The following is a 27,524-nucleotide window of genomic DNA, read 5'->3' on the forward strand; positions in this document are numbered from 1 at the left end:
TGGGAAATGGGAATATAGTGTTTTTATTCACAGTGTCTGGGTTAGTTTTGTTTTATCCAATAACGTGCTAGCTCAGGTCTCTACCGTCATGTCTGGATATCTGGGTTGTTTTCAGTTTTTCATACAATTAATGTTGGTTGTTATTGAGAGTTTGGAGAATAGAGTTGAAGTGTTTGTCCGAGCGAGGATCACTGGAAATTATGCTCAATAAGCTGTCCCAGTCCCTAGACAAGTACATTGTTTTGCACTTAGTGAAGTTTTTCGAAGAGTGCAAAACACGTCGTTTGCCCGGACTATTGTGCTTCAACGGTTACTTGTTAAACGGGTTTTCTCACACGTATGATTTTGGTGAAAATGGATTTTTTAGTAAAATTTGGTTACCATTACATTTTTTAAAAAATAAATAATTTATCAATTACTTTGGATTGTTTTCCGGTTCCCATGGACATTGGTAATTTCCACAATATTCTTCCATTTAATGAAATAAAGAATTTCAGTATGTATTTTATAGTGGAAAATTATTTTTTAACACCGTACTCTTTTAGCTTCTTATAACCTAATGTTAGGTAATGAAAAGTTCGGCGTTTTACCTATGAGGTTTTGACTTTTGACTGCTGGCAAGGTACTCGAGATTCGATGTTCGTCGGCATTCGTTCTCACTATCCACTGTATCTCCTACACGACGATAAGCTGTAGTCCTCATATACGACTATTCGGCGGAGCGTGGTAAGTCTGGCCCCATTCGCACCATTTCTTCTGGGGCCTGGGCATAGTTACCCAGTCCAAGTGCCAAATCGACGCAGCGTAGCCTTGTTTTTTAGTAAGTTTTAGTTACCATTAGATTATTTTTCTGAATTATCCAAAATATTAGGATAGTTTTAAATTATTTTCCAGTTCTCAAGAACCTTTGGAATTTCGTAGTTTACCTTGAAATCATTTACTTTTTTTTTGTCAAGTGAAAGAATTTTTCTATAGATTAATTATGAACTTAGATAGTGGATATAAAAATATATTTTAACCAACTACTTGGACATTTTGGGTGATAACAAATTTCAAAACACCCTCGCCAACTTGTTTACGTATACTGCGGCTTACCGTGGCGTTAGAGACTTTCTGAATAGATTTGCACTAATAATAACTGAATCTTGCGCCACACAACCACTTTCCCTTAATTTATCTATACTATTTATACATAGCATTATGTTTTTCTTTTTTTAATTTTTACTTAACTGCCTATCTGTTGAAATATGTAAAATTGCCGATTGGCGTAAAATAAACTATAATAATATTATTTAGGTAGGTTAATATAATAATATATATTATATTTACATACTTATACTTCGGATACTCGGATAAAAGTTGAACTATCGCGTACATTACCTACAATGTGGTAGTATCTGGACCACGTTATAGATGTATTTTGCGCTCACCGGCCGTTCAGAAAAAGCTTCATTTCGAGTTGCAGATCACTGCAGCAACACGCAACGCGAGTGTTTGATACTATTACACACGTGTTACAATTATAGTTATAGGTATGCGTATTTTCAGGGGAAGCACACGCATTGGACCAATATTGTCGGGACAAGAGCAAGAAAAATAATTTTTTATTTTGTGGACCAAACCGTGTCCTCAATGGTATGTTTTCCTTTAAATAATAATCGTAAACGCGCGAGGCGAGGGTTGAAGACTAAAGGGAAGACCGCGTCGTCGAGGACTGCGCGTGTACCTATATGTTGCGGTACGCCGCGCGAGAGACCGGAAAAGAAAAAAATAAATAACAATAATGACAAAAAGAACGGATCAGCGCTGCACTCACTGTCGACCGGATGAGTGCGGCCCCTCGTGATGACGTGAAGGGGGGCTTGTGAGGAAATTTCGCGCGCGTATTACTGTATTACTATACTACTGCTGCCGCTCGCACATCTATTATACCACGGTATAAGTGGGCGCCGCGTGTGCGCGCCCGCGCGCGTGTGTGAGCGGCGTACGTTATTTGGCGCGCGCGCTTGATATCGATTGTGGTCTCGCGGTGGTGACGGCGGCGGCGGCGGGGACGCTCGTTAATAGCAGCAGCAGCAGCAGCAGCAGCAGGCGGCAACACCACCACCGGCACCACCACCGCCGGCACCACCACCGTCGACCGGTGCCCACCGCTCGCACCACGACGACGGCCAACGCTCGCGGCGGCGGCGGCAGGCATCACCGCGGACTCGGACGGCCGCGACTACCGCCGCGATTTTACGGACGACGTCGACGGCGGCGACTGCGACTACGACGACGGCGGCGACCGCGACCACGACGATCACCGCGGCCGACGACGACGACGACGACGAGCACACGACGGCTACGGCGGCGATCGCGACGGTAGCGTCAGTGGCACCGGGCGCGACGAGTGTGTCGGTCGTGTATCGGTCGGGTCCCAAGCACAGGTCCAACGCACGCGTTCGCGCACCGTCCGGGGGGAAGGGGCCCAACACGCGCCGGTACCGCGTCCGTGTTATAGTATATTATACAGCATACGTTTTTTTTATCGCAATAAAAATAATATATTTATAATTATTTGTTGTAATTAATATTAAATCATCCAGGCGATAATGATAATAATGATCACATTATTATTATTATTGTAGTGACAATTATTATTATCGTAGTCGTATATACGACGTGTTGACGGACCGTTTATCACATTGTAGCAATATAACTACAACTGTTGTATTACATCTCTCGACCAAGACCCGTCGCGACACACACTATACATACGGTACCTATACCTAAATCATTTTAATAATATCATCGTCGTCGATTGCCGCCGGTCGCAGAGGAGCAGCGTGAAGACGACTTCGCTAAACGAAAACCCCGAACCGGCCGATGGAATCCACGCCACCGCCGACTTCGGCGGCCGGCGCCTCGACCTCTTCGCCAAATGCCGGACGGTTCGCGGACAGGGCCACTGAGAGCCTGTACCAGAGCTACAACGCCAAGCAGAAGCGCGCGGCGTTCGCTTGTTACGTGTCCGCGTCCGTGCTGTTCGACGTGTACTGCCTGTCCGTGTACGACGCCCGGTCCCCGTGGACGTGGTGCCTGCTGGCCGCCAATGTGGGCACGCTGCTGTGGTGCAGACTGGCCGGCGGCCGGCGCCGGTACTGGACGTTCGTGGCCCACCTGGCCTGGCTCACAGCCAACGTCCAGGTCGTGTTCCACATGGTGGCCAACGCGGCCGAGGGCGCAGACCTGCTCGGATGGATACTGCTCTACGATTACCTGGCCTACGTGTCCCTGCCGCTCACTCTGGCCCTGTGCATAGCCCTGAGCGCCACCACGTGCCTCACCTACGTGATCACCATGGCCGTGCTGGGCCGTCACCACGCGTACCTCGCCCGACAGGTGATATAATATGCATTTAATATGTTTCATTATGACATAAAATCGTGTTGTTATTTTTAACATACTATAATATTATGTGCGATGTATGTAGGTAGCTAACTACATTTGTGCGATAATGCGACTCGTCGCATTATTATTATTATTATTGTTATTATATCGTGTGTCCGTGGTATAATAGGTGCCGGTTATACGACAAATTTTGATTTCATTCTCTCGGGTAACAATTATTATTATACTGCAGCAATAATACGTTTTATTTCGACCGTGGTCGATGTACGAAATTATATTATTACCTATACGTGGTAGTTGTGTGAACGACATTAATATAACTGCTGCAGTATACGACGTATAATATAATTCAACGGACGTGCGACATTCTAACGCGTTGTGCAGCGGTGAATCGCATTCGATATTCGCTACATCGCGGCGATGTCATCGGCTGTGTATAATATTCCCCTCGGACCAGTCTCAGAATTTCTCGAGCACGTATCTATATTTTTTGAACTGTGCATGTGCCTGATGAAATTCCACGGAAATAAAGTATCACGTCGTCTATATTCGCTCTATATATTATTATATATCATTACATTACTAATTATTATCATTATAAAGAAAAAAAAAACGCGCGCGAAAGAACTTCTGAGACGAGATCTGACAACCGCGCGCGCATTTCAAACGACTCTACATACATTCGAATTCGAATGCTTTAACGGCAATTATATATTATTACCATCCACGCTGCGATATAATAATATCGCATAAACCTATATCCGAACGAACGTGAATATTACTATTATTATGATTATTCCGACAACTACGAACGACATGAAAACGATGCGTTTTTTCGGTTTTTTTTTTTTTTTTTTATCGAGTTGCAGTTCGCTATATTTTATATTTTACGAAATTCAAACAATATATTATGGTAATGAATTGGGTTCTATTTGCTATCTACTTGTTTATACATGTGCACGAAAAAAAAAAATGATGATAATAATAATATATATTATATTACCTACCTATATAGACGCCAAAATACTGTACAGACCGAGCTCAAAGGAACCAGAAAAATGGAACTTAATTTTAAGCATGTCTATTATAATATATATTATAATATGATATACTACATACGACTACACAAACGATTTCGTGTTTTAATGAAAACAAATTTCCCTAAATTGTATATCTAGGTAACTATTATTAATACCTACCTATATCTAATATGATTTTATAATACGTTAATTAGGGTATAGTATTCGAAGATTACCTATCATTGTATAGTGTTCAATATACTTTTATTGATATAAAATATATAAATTATACAGTATTCTATCAAAAAAAGGATGAGAAAAAAATATATTTTCTATTCATCGGTGTATTCGCGGATGTGGTTGGTTAACAAATTTTATTTTTATTTTATTTTTGATATGTTTTAACGATTTCATAAAAGTTTACATCTAAGTAGATTTTTACGCAAATCAATAAAAAATATTTTATGTTTCAAGTATCTGTGTAGCTCGCGATTGACTTTGCGTATTAATTATGTTTTGATAATTTTGGTGAGGATTCACTTCACTTGATTTAGACTGTTAAACATATAATATCAAATAGCTTCAAGCTTAACAATTAATATCCATAATTATATTCAAATTTGTAAAAAAAAAATATTTATTTATATATTTAAAATGAAATTATATTATTCGTCGGTATTCTCAATGGGTAGACGTTGTCTCAGTGTCTCCTATGATGCTTTTGAATATTTCCTAAACGTCTAAACATATCATGGTCCATAAATATAATGATTTTTACAAGGTACAACAAATCAGTAGGTTTCCGTCTGATCATAAAATACGCGTATTGTTCCAAAATAATGTATTCTGGCGAACCATCATTAGAATTGTCTTCTTTTGTCACAGCTTTCGGTTTCCGCTTTTGACTTTGTCTTTTTCATGTCTTTGTCCACGTTCCATTAGTTGAAGGTTAAAAATGATTTACCTCAATTTCAAGTTATAACATGTTCATGCCTGCCCTTCTAATAGCCATCATGTGTACCATCATACATGCAAGCACGCGAGTGCTCATATTATACCCCAAAATTATGTATGGCTTGTATATAATTAACAACCTTTACGGCAATACATCAAGTTTAAATGTACCTTTACTCATTGACCGCAGGTATTGTAGGTATTAGGACACTAGGTACATTAAATTGCATAATATATGTACACGTGCCTTTTAAAAATTATTATATATTTATATATTTTCTTTAATAATATGCTTCTGCAGTGTTTTGATTGTTTACCTTGGTGTGTACTTGCAGGTTATTTGAAACTATAGGTTACTAATATTGTTAACAATAATAAATAGCCACGAAATAACCTGTTCAAACACTAGACCAATAAAAGAATTTTCACTAAATCATTATTTAGATTTCTTGCAGTATCAACGCATAACACTATATAGGATTATATACGATATAAGTACCTACCCTATATTTACATAGGATTACTTATGATAAAAAAAAAAAAATTGAGTATGGTCAAAAGACGAAGTTTTTTTATTTGGAAATTGTTAAACCTAGTCAATTAATCTCTGTACACAGTGATTCGCAAGTATTTTTCGAAATCAAATCTTTGTGATACCCTTTTTAATAGGTAGTTAATATTTAGCCAAAACATTCTGGTACACTGATTACTAAATAGTTTGGGGTCAACTATTTTAGTTGGAAACACATAATATGCAACCATTAAAATGTATAACAATAGCCGATTTACTATTTTATAGTACAATTTCCATTGAATTCAATTATATTAACAAGATTTTAGAATATAATCGTTATAATATCATATTATACCTTAGTATATTTAGTACTTACAAGACAAAATAAAAGGCATCCTAAAACCTACATTTAATTGTTAAATTCCGAACAAAGAATATTCGATCAATTTCGAATTTCGGTTTGTTTTAAACATGTTTCGATCATCTCTATGATTACACTTAATTTGAATTAGACAGTTAAACTTATAATACCAAATAATTTTAAGTTGCATTTATTCATAGAGATGTATCGATTGTCAATCATTTTTAACGCACGAAGAATCAATATTGTTGTTTATACCTATGCATCTATTAAGATATCAACTGATTTGTAATATTGTATAAGCGTAACATAATAATTTTACTTAATATGTAACAAAAAAATAAATACAATTACGTTTGCCCATTTGATTACGATTAAAGTGTAACGATATTTATTTTTACATAGGTACCTACTATAGTTGGCAAGGCCGGGAATGATGACTAATTTGTTTAACTTGATGAGTTAAGTTTTAAAAACAAATGTCAGTGAAGTTTAAAGTTAAAAATTATTTTTCTTTTTAAAACTTGTGAAGGTTACAAGTTAAATAGAAAAAATATTACCAAACTTAACTTAGTCAAAAATGCCAAATCACAATATGCAAATTTGATAAAAGTACTTATGTATAAATACATAGAAACAAAAATATACAGTAAAAATAATACATAATATAAGAGTGACTGACGAAAAAATAACAGAAGTGTAGGCCATCTAATGATAGAACCCAATTTAAGTTAAAAATTATTTAGGTTAATTTTTAAGAGATAGCAGAACCATCGCAACGTATCATTTAAACGTCAAGCTAGGTTGGATGGTAGAGTTATTATTGTTTTAGGAATTAAAATTAATATGTATTGGTGAGATTATATATTTTTTTAATTTGTAATGATTGGTAGTTTTATTTATTTACCTCGACAGGGTACAATATGTCAATATTAGTCATTATTATAAATATTACCTTTTTCCGTTTATTATTGTTTTTTTTTTTCTTAAAAAAATTATAATTTATAATTTGTACAAAACAAATTATATTTAAATCTGCGGGGTTTATAATATAAACGAGTTAATTTATTGTAACAATAAAATTAATTAACTGATTAGTAACGGCATTTGTTACTCATATATCATGTAAAAAAAACTTAAAAATGCCTTTTTAAAATAATAATAAATAAAGTATGTAGCTTAGCTATAAAAGTAACTTACCTAAATTATATCTTTCGATCAAACCATTTGCTTGAGATATTTCAGTATTTCAGTTTTAACTTAATAGGATTGAAACGTTATCAGGAATCGATATCCAAAACTTGAGCATAAAATGTCTATATTTCGTCCTTTGAAGTATTATTTACGTTCTACAACAAATCAGAAACTATAAAATCACCTTTAGAAAATCCAAAAATATTATTTTCTTGAATTGGTGGATACTTTACATTTATACGACTTGCTGGCGCTGAAGGAGTATTTTATATACATATATGTCTACAGCAGTATATGACTGATTTATGTCAAAATATTTTTCATCACTTATGTCTGTTTTCGAAGTTATAGTCTTTCCTAGATAAACAAATACTTTTTATATTTGTTTTTTTAATGGTTAAATGTTTTTTTTAATTCTAGAATCAGCTAGAAATGTTTAAAATGTTTCACGCTTTAGTAATGTTCCACACTATATAACTCGATCCAGAAGCAATTTATTGATTCATTTAATTTTGTACTTTAAGTGGTTATTTTACATGGCACTTGTTTTCATCCTAAGGGTAAATTCCTGTAGCTATACTTAAGATTAAACTTACTGATGAACAGTAATCAATATTTAATCTATCCAAGCTGTACTTAAAAACTCTCGAAATTCCGTCTTTTAGATACAGCCACGATCTTTATTTTTATAAGCCAATGAGGACCGTCTCCACTGGATATCAATTAATCTTTGCAGACCAAGACAGCTAGAGTGAGACAAATTATTGGACATTGTCTCATATTTATTTTTATATTATATTAGGATGTTTACTCGATTGACCAGCTACGCCGGGTGCGGTCATCTCATGCGCATGGCCCGTAACTAGTCTGTTCCAAGAAGACTAGTGTGTGGGTAACACAATAAAAAATTTTAATAAATATATAATATAATATTTTATTAGGTTCATTCAAATTGGTAAAAATAATCTTTCATTTGGATATAATAAAATAAAATGTTTGTTTCTATAATGACGCGTCCCCACTGCTTATGAATATATTTACTCTAATTTTCTATACATGTCATAGATACAATAATTCGTCAAAACAAACCAGCAGGTTTCCGTCTCATCTACGCAACCAAACAATGCAATTCTACGTTTCTTGTTCCAAAAGAAAGATTCTGGTGAAGGAACTGAACCATCATTAGAAGTTTTTTCTTTTGTCCCAGCTTTTGGTTTTCGCTTTTTGACTTCGTCTTTTCACGTCTTATTCGACTACGTGCCATTAGTTGACAGTTAAAAAATGATCTAACTCAACTTTAACTTTTTAACTCGTCCATGCCTGCCTTGCAAGTAGGTATCTACCACCACATATGCGCATTCTCATATTACGTATATCCCAAAATTATGTATAATTTGTATATAATTAACAACATTTACGGCAATCCATTGCGTTTAAGTGTATCAACCTTTAATTATTAACCTAACCTGCAGGTATATTAGGTACATTAAATTTGACATGTAAAGTTTCCCGATTCTAAATTCTAAGTTCTAATATATTAATTAAATATTGTCTGTAATGTACGCGTCTGCATTATTATAGTAACGTAGGTATACTTCGTTATTATTAAACTATTAATATTGTTAATAATAATAAATAGCTATTAATATCTGTTCAAATTATATCAATAATGCCTATCATTCTCACCAAATCATTATTTAAATTTTTTTAAGTATCAACGCATAATACTATAGGATTATATGCGATATAGCCATATAGTTATCGATCTACATAGGATTTTCTTCCTACGATAAAAAAATTATTTATGGTCAAAAGTTGAAGTATTTTTTATTTCGAAATTATTAACCCTATTCAATTCTTTTTGTACGCAAGGATTCGCAAGTATTCTTGAAAATTAATCTTTGTGTAAACCTTTTTAATAGTACAATTTTGCCTAAACATGCTGGTTAAAATATAATTAATATTTTACAGAACAAAATATAATATTTTTAGTTAATTGAATTATATTAACCAGATCTTAGGTGCGCCACTACTCATGAATATTTAGTAAACGTCTAAACATGTCATAGATATCTACGATAATTCATGAAATCAAACTAGCAATTTTCCGTCTGATCATTCAATTTAATAACACTATTTTACGTTTTTTTTTTCCAAAAAACAGATACTGGTAAAGGACGAACCATCATTAGAATTTTCTTTTATAGTCATAGCTAGTTTTCGGTTTCTGATATACTATTTTACAGTACAGAATATAACACTCTCAGTGAATTAAATTATATTAACAAGATCTCAGAATGTTATAATAGTAATATACTTTTAGCCTTTAGGTACCTATAAGTAACTATATTTACAGAAAAAATGAAAGACATCCTAAAACTTACCTTTACACATCATATAGTATACATTTAATAGTTAAGCTTCGCAAAAATAAATATTCGACCAGAATTAGAGACAAGACCAATCTATAGTGAAATATATCGGAAACTTAAATATTATATTTAAAACAATTTTAATTGCCAATATAATATCATTATTATAATCTATTCTTAAATTATTAATATAAATATAAATAAATTATACAAATATTTGATAAAAAAAAAAAACTCACTGTACTAAATGCATGAACAGCAGTAGGTACAGAGTGAGAAAATACTTAAACATTTTTTTCTTACACGTCAACGAAGAACTATTGCAAAAGTATAGGTTCCTGCTCTAAACTAAAAATGTGCAAATAGTTGTAAAGCCAAATAAAACAATTTTCGAATTGACAAAGTTTTCGCTTGTTGTATGCCCTTTATAGATGGCAAACAATACGCTATTATTAAATACTTCTTTTGAACAGTTCCAATGTCATTACTATTTACTATACCTACGCGTATGCCGATGGAATTCCTAGGTATACCGTATTAAAAAGTTTAAAAAACGTGTCTCTGAAAAAAAAAGAAAACTTTATTATAGCTTTCCATTATTTTTCAGGATAAATGTTTTGTATCAGCGAATCGTAAAGTCACGTATATTTTATAGTTGTCCCAGGTGTTAAAATATTAGCAATAGCACTCTGATAAATATTATATTATCGAATTAAAAAAAATTCTACGCCGAAACAATAATAACCATATTAGGCTATATAATGTTCGATCAAACGATGTAAGTATATAAAAAAAAAGTTTTTTTTAAAGCTAGCACTGCGTCAGAGGACGAATAAAATTCGTTTACGACAAAAATGAATCTACACAACAATGAATTTAAATAAATATACCAAAAACAATATGTTTTTACGCATTATAGTATAGTACTATAATATAATAATATAGTTATTTGTTTAACAATAATGTTATAATTTGTATTCGAAATGTGAATGGGTACATTACAAAATAGATATTTTCTACACTACGATATTATAATATTTAAATATTTATTAAAACAATATTATTCAAAATGTTAATATTTCTAGTTGAAATTAGACGAAATTGGATTTTCAACAAAACATAACGTGTTTAGTTATTTTGTTGTAATACAAAACATATTATTCACTGGTACTTGAACATTTTCACCACTACATAAACTAGTCTATATTATTTATTACAAATATTGCAATTTTCAAATATTTTCAAAATATTTAGTTTTATATTAAGCTATTTGAACAATGAACTATTCACATCGTTATATACAAATACAGGTACGTCACTGTCGTTACTGACCTATAAGTTAATAACATCTTGTAATATTATATATTTAAATTACATTATATTATTATAATTATTACTATAGTATAAAATGTGAAATTTATTTCTGACCAAAATTAGTTCAACCTACCGTATTATTAATAGAAAAATAAATTACTTATAGCAACATAAATATATAATTCGATATCCTGTGAAATTTTTTTTTATATGCAGATGGTTTATCTCTGCTCAGAATAATTTTTGTATGAGAATATTATTCATTACATTCAAATTTAACACATCTATTACAATTAACTCAATGATGGGGTATACTTGACATTTACTATAAAGCAGAGTGACTTTTCGGATTTTTATTTTTTTTTTAATGTCATTCGATTTTAATAAAAATTATTATCCCGGTATTTTTTTAACACCTGACATAAATCATTTTAGTTAAAAAAAAATGAACGCTGACTTTATTTACATGCTTCTAAATTGTTTGATATCAAATATTAAATATTTTATTTTGCCCTGATAGACTCAGAACTTCCCGGCAACATTCGTGTGACATTGAATTCCATGGTCGATTCATTAACAGACTATTATAGAATTCAGCAGGGGAATAGAATAGATAGGTAAACTTTAACTTTGCTAAAAGTTTCTACATAATAACAGATGATTTAATATTCAAAATTCCATCTATATATTATATTTTACGTATTCATTTAATTTAGTTATTTAAATAACCGTTATAATAAATATAGGTTATTGTTATAACATGAAATTTCAAAAATTTTACTTTAAAATAAATTAATAATATTCGCTTTAGTGACTAAAAATCAATAAAAATGTATTAATTATACACAAATATATTTAAATATTCTTAAATGTACTAAATATTATTTCAAATAAAATATCAAACAATATTGTAGGTAGGTACTAAGGTACGTGCTTACTAATATATCCTCTATACATAGTGACTATAATTTATTTAAGTTTGATTAATATTTAATGCTTTTATTAAATATGCATTCAGTTTTAAGTTTAAAAGTTAGAGAAAGGCATTCCAACTTCTTGTTAAAATATTCATCAATTTCCGAATGATATTTGTAAAATGTCTAAGTTTTAAAAATAATTCTTAAAATATGCCATTTTATTATTGATTGAAGTAGGTTTATACGTAGTATAAACGTAGTTACATTAACACAACGTTTTTAAATTATGACCGAAATCATAAATACTTTATTATATTGTACCCGTGGAATATTAAAATATATTACTAAAATCACTTTTGATTATTTATAATTAACATTTTCATAAAAAATGGTATATATAGGTACTCCAGTAGCCCCGCAAAATATTCAAAATTCTGCTGAATCCAATTACGATTGCATGCATAATAATTGAGTTCGACATTTTTCACCTGAATAATTATTTCTATACAATACTGTATACATTATAAAACCGTGTCTATAAAAAGACTTTGAATTACAAGGTTGACAATTTATGTTAAATATTTTTTAAAGGATTTCAAGCCAAATTAAATTTATAGTGGTGGTAATGATCTAAAGTATTCTTTCGTTGTTATAGTTATTGCATAATTGCAGCGTTTTTAGCAGCTGCAGGCTGTAGACGTGCGTACAAAAGTGGTAATTAAATATAATTTATATACCGTTAAAATAGTTAAATACCAAATGTGTAAAAGCTTAAGCTATAAGTGATGATCCTACATATTTTCGGTGTTATACTCGTTTAATTTTCAAATGCCAACCGAAATGCATCACACTTTCAGAAAAAATATTTAACTTTAGTACACGGTACTTGAATATTACGACCAAATGTAATAAGCTTTTAACACTTATAACACTTATATGAAATTAATCACTTGAGTAAATGTGTTTGCATAAAACCTATAGGTACTTTGTACACAATATAATTATAGCACCTGTACCTATAGACAATATATTTTTATTCTAAGTATAATATTATTTTACAATGAAAAAAGCTTAAATATTTTATACTTGAGTGTTTCTTGGTATGGCCGATGGTGAGGCGAATTATAATTATTTTTACCGAATGAAAAAAGTTCAAATATAAAAAGAAAACTATGTCTAAAAAAAGTATGACATTAAAGAATTTGGTGAGCCGCAATAATAGCAAGTGTTTTTAAATTGCAGAACAATAATTGTATAAATAAACTGAATTGGGCCAAAAATAATACTGAAAATATTATTTGTCATTCACCGCGTTGGAATATAAAATATCTACACAATTATTCGTACCTATGTTTTAGTAGGAACAACTGAAAATATATTTAAACTTTTTTTTGTACATTTGAGAGAGTTTGCTAGTCATAAGATGGCAATAGTGGCAGTTACAAAGGAGTACCAATATATGTATTATATTCATTATATCCAGTGCCTAATAAATAATAATAATAAGAAATATTGTCAAATGAAATATTATAATTTTGAATCAGAATTTCAAATAATTTTTTCCTAGGCACCTAAATGTTTGTACACACGTCATTATACCTATATTTACGATACCTTCTTATATTATACGCCACTGAATAATAAAATAGAACATTATAACATTATAATTTGATTAACGATTCAAAGCATAAGAGAAACCGAATTTTTTTGATAACCGCAAGCAACAAAATTGAAGAAATTGTTTACTATCTATACACTCGTGTTACCTACGTTAAATGTATGCGATTTTGTGTTTGGTTGTTAAATATTCTACGTTGTTCTCGTTTAAAGGAATCTTGGTATTCACAAAGAACAAAAAAACTAAGACTTTCTTCTTTTGTGCGGGTGTTTAAATAACAAAGTGTAACAAAAAATGCATGGTACTTAGGTATTTACTGACACACTGCAGTATTATAATAATGTGCTTGGAAATATTTAATTAAGTGTTTCATAGAAGTATACAATATATTGGAAGATGTGAATTTTCTGATGTGGGTGCGTGCGCGCTCCAGGTAGGGTACTGTAGTATTTTCTTACTTCAAAGACACCGTACTTTCGTTTCAATATATGTATACTCAATTGCAATAAGCCTCGAGGGTGAATTTTCTTCTTAGACGTTAATATTCCGTGCGTATATTATATTATTACATTATTTATTTCAGAATATACCTGCATAATATAGTAGAAAAAACACGTCAATGATGGTTTGTATCAGTCAGTGAAGGCAGTTCGATTGAACGTGTACCGGATGAGTATAATAATATTATTATTGTTCACAGTGATGCGTCAAGACTTATTTTAACCCATACTGTCGCCGGTACCGTTTTCAAAGGACGTCATTATATCGTTTGAAGAAATAATATTTATTATTTATTTACTAGGGAAAAGTGTAATTGATTGATACAAATAATAATATAACATCACACACATAACATCGTATTTGATCTCTGTGACTGTGGCACATACAAATAGACAAATCATCTTGACGTTTTTACATTTCTACTAAAATATACATTTATTATTTATAACCTATGTATTTACATAATTTATTCTAATGTTACATAAAAAACTGAAACATAATTTTTTTTAACCTATATTACAAATTACAATCATCAGAATGGGTCCATCAAGTACCTATATTCGTGGCCTCCTAATTTTCCGACAGCCTACAATAATGTAATGTAGCTTAGTGGCTTAGATATATATTATTTTGGTTTTTAATAATAATTTACGTTAACATAGTTTATTATACATAGCCACACAGCAGGTAGGTATTACATTATTTTTTTATAAACTGTTAACCTTCAAAAATATAATTCATAAAAATTAATATCAATTAGTTGTACCTACCTACCTAAAAACCATATTAATATGATATAAAATTAAATTGATTATAAATAAGAATAAATGTCTTAAATGTCTCTTTCAAAAGCCATGACTATCAAGCTCTACTTAGTGTGCTCAGAATTTTGGATAATATTACGTCAGAATTATTTTTTAAAATAGCTCGACCCCCGCATTAATCTATACATTAATAATATTTTGTCTGACCTCGCTCTTCCTCTTCTTCTGACTTAACTTTTAACAAGTTCTATCAGTTATTATATGTTTTTATAATATAGAACAGCTAGGGATCTATTACCTATATAAATTTACTACTAGTTAAAGTTACTTAATACAGTATAATAAGTATTAAAAAAAAATTGATCCGTGGAGATAAAAATAAATGTAATGCTTTGCTATTGTACAAAATATTTATTTTTATTATTTATTGCCATAAGACCAATTTTAAGAAAATGATTTTTCAATTTTGGTACTACTTTTATCAGCCAATTGGAATATCCATGAACAGGAAATGTTTTGAAATCTATTGAAAACTGTATTTTTGTCAGAGAATTGGGAATTAGTTGAAGTGAGAATGAACTAATGGGTCCACTACACATGACGCTAACTGAGATATTTCTGGATGGTTCTTGGACAATCATTTTACTCCCAACAACGCTACTTTTCCAGCCATTGAAAAAAAATTGTTCATGCTATTATTAATTTCTATTAAAGTCAAGATTTACTATTTTTTATTTTTGTTTGTAACTAAAACGTATTATGCGTTGCTGAATAATACATTATAAATCAATTGATCAATTGACTATAGTTCTATCATTAAATAGATAATTATTATTATTTTTTTATTTTAAATCAGACAAATCATTATTTTTAAAGTAATAATATTCACAAATAAGGTATTAAACAATCATGACAATATTTTATAAATTAACTATTATCTATAAAATTTTTTTAACATTTTCATGGTCTTTACTAGGGACTGGAGCCGTACCGAAAAGAACCGGTTTTGGAACCAGAACCCTTTGAATATTGGGAACCGGTACCGGACCGGAACCCTTAAATACATTTTTTAGGAACCGTAACCGAAACCTATATTTTGATGTAGAGGTTTCTATAAATAAATATTGGTTCTCCAATAATTTTAAATTTCTAGCAAGAAGTTGTTAGAAAAATTTACGAAAGATCTCTATTAAATTTTTATTTCTCTGACCCAGCTCAAAAATGGTTTTTAATTACACAAAAATAACAAAGTAGATTTTGTCAAAAATGCGTGTTACACACTGTTACATAAATATTCTTGTTTTTCTGATAGTTAGCAAAAGTACAGGGAATTTTTTACTTTGCAGTTTTGTTCTCCTAAAGTACCAACTAGACCTAATTTGTTACCAGAAAGCCCACTCGAAATTAAAGATCCCAGTATTTTTTTTTCATACTATAAAAAGTGTTTGCAGTCACACACACAAAAAAAAATACATCATTATAAAACCAACACATTCATTGCTATACGTTTAAACTCTAAAAGTAAAAGCTATTCATATATAAGCTTGTTAAAAAATTGAAAAAAATAAAATTAGTTTGTTATCGATACGATCCAGTAATTCTATCAGGTAATGAACTATTTCCTTTCTTGCCAGGAGACACTTTTACGGAATTTAATTCTATTGCAGGAGCGATTCCTGGTAAAAAAAATTATTTAATCGTAAAAGTACACCGCCAAAAGTTGAACTGCGAACTGAATTAAATCTGCAATGACGTTTGCTGTAACTAAACAACTACGTTAGAGTTACACCTTCAAAATAATAATTTGATTAGTATCTGACTAAAATTTAAAATTATTCATTTATTAGAAGACAAACAATACAAATTTGAAAATATTAAGGCTATTGTACAACCGTTAAATTATATTGATTGAATATTGATACGTTAATCCTATCAGTAATTCAATATTATTTATATCTTCCATTAATCGTATAATAATCATTTAACGATTTTGTATACACCAATATTTGAAATTTTAAAGAAAAGAAAAACTGAAATATATTCAACCAGCTAACCCACAACCACCTATGGTATAGTGTATTAAAATTATTACATTTAGTAATACTTTGCCGCAGTGCCAGATTAATGTTGATAGATGATATAATATTTACAACATCAATCATATTTAAAATATTGTTAAAGTTTGTCTGAAAACAGAATTTTATATGATTGGTGATTCAACAAATACGAGTATATTATTCTCATCAGTCGCATACAATACTTCATCCAGAGAGAACATAATATTATTATTATTATTATTATTATTGTAATTTCTTTTTACATCGAACATTTGCACGTATATCTATATAAACTAAAATGCTCATCAGCTTGATTGGTTGTTTCAGCATTTATAATTATAGGGCAGGTGTCACAATAAAGCGAGGGAAAATACGAACGTTTACATTTAGGTAGGTACGTAGAGTGTAATTGAAAATTTAATATGATCAGTGTAATTATGTTTGATTGCGTTTACCTATATAAACTCTCGTATTTTTCATTTGAAAGCAAAAGGGAGCCTTTGCACGAAATGCGCTCTTTATAATTGGAAATCGCCTAAGCGCTTTGGCGTGTATCTCGTAAATCTCGTCAAACACTATATGTGTCTGCTTCAACAACAAGAACATAAAAAAAAAAAACTATTTTGTATGGACGCGAGTAAAACGGAGGCTATAATAATTATTAAGGTGCGCAGCTATTTCGCTTAAATAAACAAACGTTTTTAAAACAGTAAATCCGCAAAGCTTCGGGTGGAAAAATAATAACGTCACTGCAGATTGCGTATGTATATATATATATACAAAATACATCCCTACTTTCCATTTAACGTCGTTAAATGAAAACCCGTCTGTCGTATTTTTCCGTTTGGCGACCACGGAAGTTACAAAATTCTGCGACCTTTCTGATGCAGTGACGCGCGTATTTGCGATCCCGAAACGAGAGATAACATAAGCACCCGTCTAATTAAATTAGGCACCCAATGTGACATAGGTAAACGCGCGCGTTTACCGACGACCAACTAACTATATGTTTATAATATATTATATACATAGATTAACCTACCTATATATGATGTACTATTTCGTCGCAGGTATAATTTACCGGAGTCTCGAGACCAAATTGTATTCTGCTTTCTAGGTCACGGGTCATTTGAATGGGATGGAAAAAATTTAAATTATGTTTCCGCCATTCATTCAGCTGAACAATATACGACGAGAGTTGTAAAGACCCTATATATACACATCATAAGACGTCCCTTATATACTTATCTCGGGGTCATTCTGAAAAACTAACCCTGCAGAGTTAACCTTACGCACGGCGTCTAAAGACACGGACTTGATTTTTTTCCCTTCGCTATATACCTGACAGTTCGATTTAAGGATAAGATTAAGTGACACCGTCTGCGGCGTTCGGGTTTTCTTTTTTTTTCGGTACGGGATTACATATTATCATCCTGCGGCGTACAACGAGAGCCGGCAGCAGTATTTTTATACAATAGATATAGGTATATAATATCATTAGACCTAGGTACCGGAAATGTCGAGTCACTAATCGCAGGACAGCTGCATCGAAAGTTCAACCGAATGATAACGTATCGTTGAGCGTTGGCTGTCCGATAGCGATCCACAGCAAACATTGCAGCTTAGTTCGACTTATGTAGTTAAACACACCGTTTCGCGAAAATGCGTTGAAATATCTGCGGAAACCGATAAAATAGATAACTTATCGTTAAAACAATACAACCAATATTAATATCGTTTTAATTGCTGCAGACCTTTCAGCAGCTTTTCGTTAATACGAGTTAATTAAATTTATTATTTTGATTTAGCGACCAAACCCTATGATTTTATTTTACACCTTCGTAACATATTTTTATGTACCACTACTATATGTACCTACGAGATAATATTATACGATATGTATCATCTTCACGTAAGTAGCTGATGATGACCAGCATACGAAATGGTTTATTATTTATGTTGAAATCAAGTAATAATAATAATAATAATAATAATATCTATATACTATATAGCAATTATTCATGTATTTTTTAAAAATATTAATAATACAGAGTTTTCGGGAGAAAATATCGTAATAAAGTATTCGCTCTGTACAATTACGAATAAAATATTAATTACTACATTATTAAATATTTAAATCATGAATAAAATATCGACAAATCGTATTTAATCTCGAATTAAATATTGGTGAATTAATATTAATATTAAGTCAACTGTATAAAGCTTGTCCCTCAATTCACAGATCTTTAATAATTATATGTTATTTTCGCAGAAAACATTATTTGGGGATGTAAAACCCTATGCTTCCTATTGATTGAAAAAGCGTCAGTCCACTGATGGTCCTTAAACAGGGTTATTTTATGTAAATTCCTAATAATTAGTCAGGAAAAACCGTGGGAAGCCATTTTTATGGGATAATTATTAAATTTTTATCCCGGAACATTAAAAAAAAAAAATTGAATGAATGAATAAGTCGTACCTACTTTTATACTTTTGATATGAACTTTTTGACTTTTTAGTTGCTTAACTAATATCTTATTATAATCGTTTGTCATTTATTTTCATATTATAACGCTAAGTTTTGTTCAAGTCTTGAATGCAGTGGCGGTTCGAAGGTGATATATATTTGAATCACATGTTTCACAAAAATATTAATGGGTGGCCGGGTGAGTGTCCTATGGTTGGAAAAGTTAGTTTGAATCATTCTTAGAAGTTATTTAACCACCGTATAACAACCTATAAATTTGCTATTAGAAGAGCAGTGGAAAAATGTGGCAACCCGGGTGGAGTACAAATATTAAATGTGATTCGAGGAAAAAAAGTTCAAGCCACCACTGCTTGAAAGTGTTCGGATTAATTACGTTTATTATTAAATACTTCGATTAAATTTGATTTAATAATTCTGACTTCATGGATCTCCTTATCTATTTTAAATGTATTAAATGGAATCATGGAATATTTCAATTAATTCTTTAAATTTTTTTTTAAATATTATATATAGGTACAAAGGGTTAACTATAATCTATATCCCCTAGCATGCGATTTAAAGTAGCTAAATTAAATTATAATAATTGTTATTTTACTTTATTTGAATTAGGTAGGTACTTATTGTATTTTGTGTAAATTTTAATTTATACAGGGAAGTGACAAATGTTTACGTTTTCATATTATACGCACGTAGAAACAATTTAATTCAACTTTATGGTTCAATGGATTTATTGTAATTGGCAATAAAATAGTACAAAATATTTCCCTCGTTTTGTGAATAATGTTTCAAAGTTGTTTGTTTTTACATCGGCATTCACATAATTTTAAAACATTATCATCTATTATATCTATTTCTATGTAATCATGTTATTTCTATTGGAATGTGGATCAATACTTGAGTATACTCTCATTTATTTTTATTGAAATCAAACACATCAAGGATAAAGTGCAAAAACAAGTATTGGCAATTCAATGGTTATAAGTTATAACTTACGGCACTAAAATATGTACTCACATATAGATACACAATGTTTATAATCTTTACTAAGTATGTTACCTATGTATGACAAAAATATGTTCAAAGTTCGATATAGCCCATATTTTCAAACTATATTCTGTTTCGTCATTTCTTACAATATTTTTGTATTTAATGACCAATTTTTAGAGAAAATATCACGTAGTACGGTCGTTTTAAAAATAAACACAATTTAAATCTTTATACAATTTAGAAGTAAATATAATAATGCGTTTCTATAAGATACAACAAAATATTTTTAAAAATTCTATATCCAAGCATTTGGTCCTTTAATTAAATATCTTCGTAAAATCTTTGACTGTTATAAGAATGCATATTATTATTATCTATACAATATTTACACCTTACACCGACTTTTTAAATTTATATTATATTACATAATATAATATGTAGTTATTATTGTTTATTTCGTGCTTTCGTTATTATAGCTTTTCCAGTGCCCCCTTGGAATGAATCCTACTCACAGTTTTTGTGACTTTGCGTTTTGCTATATTTCGACCAATTCGGTTCTAATATTGAATAACGTCCAGATTTCCGACGTTTGATTTTCAGTATTTTTATGCGCATAGCTACGTACCAGTTATTGGCTCGTGAATAATGTGTTAGTGTTTTATTGGTGGCTTAGACACTTAGTCTCTCTTTTTGTGCTACAGATTATTATATAATTAATATTGAGATCGAAATAAGTGTCTTAATTTCTCAGCTTTTAATTAAAAACAAATACAATTCTCAATTTATCAATTGCATTCATTTACAATTCCATACTATCACAGTATAATACAGAGTGATTATCCAAGCATTCCCACCAAATTGTTGCTTCAATAATTAATTTATTCAAATTCTTGTTTTTAGAATATTTAAATATATATATATTATAGGTATACCTACGTAAATAGTTTCACTGACTTTCTCAATTTATTTATTGTATAATAATATAATGTAGTTATTATTGTCTATTTCGGTATATCGTGGTCTTAGTTTCTCCAGTGACTTAGTCTTGGAATGATACACTACTCATTGTTCTTGCAACCAAACGTTTAGTCAAAAATATCGATTCTTATATTGAATACCGTCCAGATTTCCGACGTTTGATTTTCAGTATTTTTATGCGCACAGCTACGTACCAGTTATTGGCTCATGTATAATGTGTTAGTGTTTTATTGATTGCTTAGACGCTTAGTCTCTCTTTTTATGCGACAGAATATATAATTAATATTGAGATCGAAATAAGTGTTTTAATTTCTCAGCTTTTAATCTAAAAAAAAAAAAATACAATTCTCATTTGGGTGATCTAAGATTTTCCAAGCTTTTCCACCCCATTTTTGCTTTAATTGTGAATTTATTCAAATTTAGATTTTTGGATATTTTAAATATAGGTACTTCAGTAGTTACATCGACTTCTTCAATGTATATTTACATAATATGTTGCTATAGAAAATAGCACGTAGCACGTTCATTGTAAATTTGTAAATAAACAAAGTTTTCAACACAGTTGAAATCTTTGTCTTGGACATAAACGTCAATATGGCGATTCTATAAAAGAAAGGTTCTAGAAAAATATATTTAAAAATAGCAAATATAGCCTTTTAAAATGTTTTCTTCCTCTGCTATCATCACATCCACATTTTGTTTTTCTTGAAAATGACAAAATGTGGACACTTGTAAAATTTTGAGGATATTTGGTCGACGTCATTCGTGTTGTTTAGTTTAACAACTATACTATATTGTATTGGTTGATCTGCGTGTTACAGTCACACTGCTATTATTTTAACTGTTGTACAATAATTATATGTGGCACGATCTGTAAATGTTTACCCCAGTGAGTTCAAATAAATATTTTATCAAAGAACAATAAAAACAACCCTAGGAAGTTACATTTTATTTCCATCTCTTCAGTCATGAATTATATTCATAATCTTAAATATGAACTATTATATGGTTATGAAACTAATAAATACAAAAAACTTTGACTATAGATATACATTTAGTTACTCTGCATAATAATAATAATATATAGGTACACTCCCTAATAAATCGTATTATATATTTTTCACATTAAAAAACCATTATTATTATGTGTACCAAATTTAAGTGTAAGTACCTACCTATTCGAAACGACTGTACTACTTATCATAATAAATTTATAAAGTCTTACTAAACCCATTTAAGTTGATTTCTTATAATATATTATAAGCTTGTGGTGTGCGTAAAAGATCATTCAACGTTATCTTCTCCTTGTATGGTTTTATCGCGTATCGTTAGAAAAGTTTGTGTTGGTATAAACACTATCCATCATTTATTTTGTCAAACACCGTAAGTATATATATTTTTCTTAATAGGAGAATAAAATTTTGTACCTATCAAGTGACGCACACGTGTATTTTATATTATGTTATACGTGTAGTGAGCTGCGGTTCAAATGTGTTACATCGCCATACATATTTTAATACAATCCTATATAGTAAATGTAAGCAGCAAGCATATTATACACATAACACGTGTATATTTTATACGTAGACGGTACGACGGGTAATTTTTATTATTCGTTAGGTTAGTTTAATGTTGTTTGTTTTCCGACCGCATATTGTAAAAAAAAAAAAATAATAATGATAATAACAATATAATTCGCACATCAGAGATATGGAAAAAACACATGTTACGTGAACTTACACTTTTTGTATTATGTCAATCATTTAAAAACAACAAGTCGGTATAACTATAATAATTTCATTACATTATTCTCAAAACGTATATTATACAGGTACCTACCTCATGTTTTGTTATTTAAAAATGGGTGGTTATTAAGTTCTTATAGAGCGGTGAAAAATATTTGCGGGCGTAAATCGATGGAAAACTTTGGGAAACGAGCTAAGCGGCCGATTGCGCCTTTACCGTGATTTATAATGTACCTGCTATAACTTCGGATAAACATTATAATACGAAATTGCATGTTCATTTTGAAACATAAAGCAGTAGTTCATAATACCCTTATTATGTGAATATATCGTGTGTCCACGCAAACTGGATACACTCCATAACTCAGTAGATACCCTATACATATTTTAGAATATTATCTACGGGAGATTGATGGTCCAACAGTATAGTTTCAAAAAGAATTCAAAAATATGTATAGGGTACTGAATAATATGGGTAATTTTATTATACATAGTACCTACCCTGTTTTCGCGGACACACGGTAAATACATCATACATTAAGTAATAATAAGTAGGTATCTATGATATGGCTACGACATAGGTACCTATATATATGATGTAAATAGGTAATTTAATTAAATTTTCTTTCTAAAAATAGTGGTTATATCGGTTACTTAATACCTAGTTAATATATTGTCTTATAAAATATTGGTACAGCAATGCACGCCAATAGTAAATTACAATAATATGGATTTTATTTAAAAATAATTTATTACATGATAATACATAAGTAGGAAGTAATGTAGGAATGTTACAAATACTTATAACTTATAATAATGAATAATACATAATATACCAAACCATATTTTAAATTATTACTATTACGTACGGTATAAGTATGTTTGAACCGACCACAATTTACTGTTTACCGTGACAACTATATATTAATGATTATTAATACGTTTACTGGATTTCAATATTTTTTTACTATCTTTAATTTTACACGACTAACACAACGTCCCGCGATTTCCGTCCAATCAGAGCCGTAACGATGTTCGACCACACGCGGTACGTTCAACCCACTTGTTATTTTTGTATTTTTTCATCTCAATAAGCTCGCGTTGCTCCTTTTTTAGCCATTCCCTTACTTATATCATATTATTATCATTATAGCGTGTGCGTCCACGTGCGATTATTCACGCGACATATTTCGCACATTCGACTGTGTGCAAAACACACACACTCAGTCGCTCGCACGTAGTTATATTATCTTCCAAAGGTTCTGTTATACACGATAATAATATTATAAATTTAAAAAATACACATGAATACACACAACGTATTCGGCGCGAGTGTCGAGAAATTACAATATTTATACAATATATATATATAATGTATGTGTATAGGTACTGCGCTCATAACATATGCACTTTACGGTCATCTCCCGAGAGCAACTATTCTAATGCGACCAGCACAATACACAACTGCAGCGTATACGACATATATATATATATTTCTGGTCGTGGTAGGTACCTATAGTATTGCAGAGTGGTGGCATAGTGCGTATAGTGTCGACGACGAGACTTCACGCGTTAACGTTTTTTTACGTTCCACACACAATATTATATATATAGGTACTGCCTATAAGTATTATAGGTTACCTACCTACAAGTATTGGTATTAGGTACCTATATATAATATATAATATAATAAATCGTATTGTTCCGTTGCGTTGGGGTTACTTTTGCGGTATAACATCACGCGTCTATTGCGACGTGTTATATAATATATATATATATATTTTTTTTTCTACCTTACATATATTATTGTAACTACGACACGGCGATGGTGGCAAAAAGGGACTAAGTGAAATTTTCGTATATAAAGTGATTTTTTACTTTTCGTCGACTCTTTTCGCGTTGCCTGGAAGTTTGTAGGAGACATTTTTTTTTCGCTACGAGTTTACCTTTTTTTTTTTGTAGACTATATATAATATATAAAACGTCACTTTTCGTTAGACATAACTTTGGACGGACGAAAACATACATCGTAGATAAATTGAAATCAACTATAGGTGGTGTCGTAACCAGAAGTTTTTCAAGAAACGTTCTGAACGTTTTTCATAACATAGGTATACTATAGTGTTATAATAATTTTTGTTATTCTAATGTGAATTTATCATCAATTTGTTATTAGTTGACAATGATAGGTCATACGCAGGTAGATATATCGATAATATATTATTTTAGATTACATATAAATACGCTTAAACGTTATTTTATATTATGGTTGATGGGAGGGCGATGGAGGGGTGTCAGAATCGAGGGACCCTACAGATTGGCGGTTGCACTACAGCTAATTAAAATCAAATAACGAGTGGCGCTTGACATTTGATCTCGGTTTTTAGTTATATTATACTTATGCGTATAATAATATACCTACTACCATGGCATGGCGAGGCATGTGGTGTGCAGAGAACTGAATTATTATATACACGAGTACCTGATTAAATAACGTAATAAATTAGTAAGTCGTCTTGGGCGGTGAAGGGTGGGGGAGGCGAATACCTAATTACGATTCCCGCGGTGAAGAGAGCAATGCCATTATGTAATGGAATAATACGCTTGCAGGGTGGTAATAATTGGTAATACCGTATGTACAGTATATGTAAACGCTAAGCGATTTTGGATTTGACGTAAAAACACTGCGACAGTAAATCCAGAGGAAACTCGAGCTCATATATTCCGTTCTGCTTATATACATATTCGCGCTATATATTACTCGGTCGGTGTTTGCAAACCATTTCGAATCCAATTATTATTCACCAGAAGTCTAGTTCCCCCCCCCCCCCCCCCGTTCTCCGTTGCCAACCGTAATTTTTCGTACGAGCACGTGCAACATATCGTCATGTTTAAAAAAAAATAATTACAACGACATTACATATTATATACATTTGTTTTCAAGACGACCAATTAAAAAATGTCACCGCCGCGGTGGCCTCCACGGCGTTGTCAACTATATATAAGTAGGTACAACATAATATTTTATGTATATATAAATAATATTATGCAAATTCTGCTCTTTTGCTCAGCTCTTTGTAGCTATGCTATTGCCATATGGACCGTGGTATAAGATACCAAAAAAAAAAAAATGTTCTGACGACCATATTGCGGCAATGACTAATGACAGTACGTAATTGGACGTTATTCCTGCAGTATACAGTTGATCCACATGGGTTATGTGATGATTTGGGGCTATTAATCACGATGACAATATAATGTACGCACTGCCACCGAGGCGTGTCCATACTTCATAATATAATATATGTATTCTATATTATATTGTCTATTGTCAATTACCTATTATCTAATATTCTGCATACACATAATTACTATATAGTACAAAATTATAACAAACCCGTGTATTTGTTGTAAGGTGTAAAAGTATACGTTTCCTATTCAATATTTGATTATTCAAGTACGCTACCGACATCGATAGGTAGTTAAATATGTTATAGGTAAGCGGTGTTTTTGTATATACCTTATATCACGCATGTCTTTTCGTTTTTAAAAAACCATTAGGATTGTTAGTTTAGCCGTTGATATCTTTTATGTACCAGATACCTACGTGTATACTGTAGGTTAGGGTGGCCCTTAAAAATAAATGTTTAAATTTTTTTTACGGCACCCACCCAATTTTTGTTAATGCCCGAAAAAATAATGCCTGCAAAATTGTATATCAATCATTCAATTTTAAGCCGTGCCCCCGGGCATTTGAAGTTGAGTAATTTTTTACGGAAAAATCTTTATATTGTGCTATAACTTTTTTTTTTTTTAAACAATAAATATCTAGTAGGAAATTATATGAGGATCTCAAAAATGTCATTTTTTATATTATTACATTGTTTATTACTGAGATAATTACAATTTTATGTAAAAAATATGCAAATGCTCATAAAATCCGACTAAATGGTATTTTTTCGTTTTATTATTTATACCAGTCGAACGGTTCGAAACACAATAAAATCATATATGTACAAAATTATTTAAAATTAAATTTCCTACAAAAATTTAAATTACTCAATTTAAATTTGATTACAGATTACAGACTTATAGCTAAAAATATATACAAAATATAAAGGGTGGCAGCCACCCGGTGGCCCTTAAAAATAAATGTTTACATTTTTTTTGTGGCAATTTAGTTTAGTCACAATTTTTTTTTTAATGTTTCCTTTTTGCAGTCAGGAAATATTTTTCTGTAATCACTTACAACTTGTAACACAAACTGTTTTTGTTCCTCATTGGTGGTGAGTATTGAATTGTAGTCTTCAATCAATTTTATTCCCCTCTCGGCCGTATCATTGACAGT

At 31.1% G+C, this 27,524-nt stretch overlaps 1 protein-coding gene across 1 annotated transcript in view; it reads left to right on the forward strand.

The window, feature by feature from the left end:
- The first annotated feature begins 2,277 nt into the window (after positions 1 to 2,277).
- The window catches only part of LOC100163190 (adenylate cyclase type 3), a 122,524-nt gene continuing 97,277 nt past the window's right edge, over positions 2,278 to 27,524 (forward strand). Inside the window, exon 1 of the mRNA XM_029489747.1 lies at positions 2,278 to 3,384. Within this exon, the coding sequence (XP_029345607.1) occupies positions 2,869 to 3,384 (516 nt within the window). The 5' untranslated portion in view covers positions 2,278 to 2,868. The remainder of the gene's footprint in view (positions 3,385 to 27,524) is intronic.

The sequence above is a fragment of the Acyrthosiphon pisum genome, chromosome X, assembly GCF_005508785.2.
Source record: "Acyrthosiphon pisum isolate AL4f chromosome X, pea_aphid_22Mar2018_4r6ur, whole genome shotgun sequence".
Taxonomy (NCBI): Eukaryota; Metazoa; Arthropoda; class Insecta; order Hemiptera; family Aphididae; genus Acyrthosiphon; species Acyrthosiphon pisum.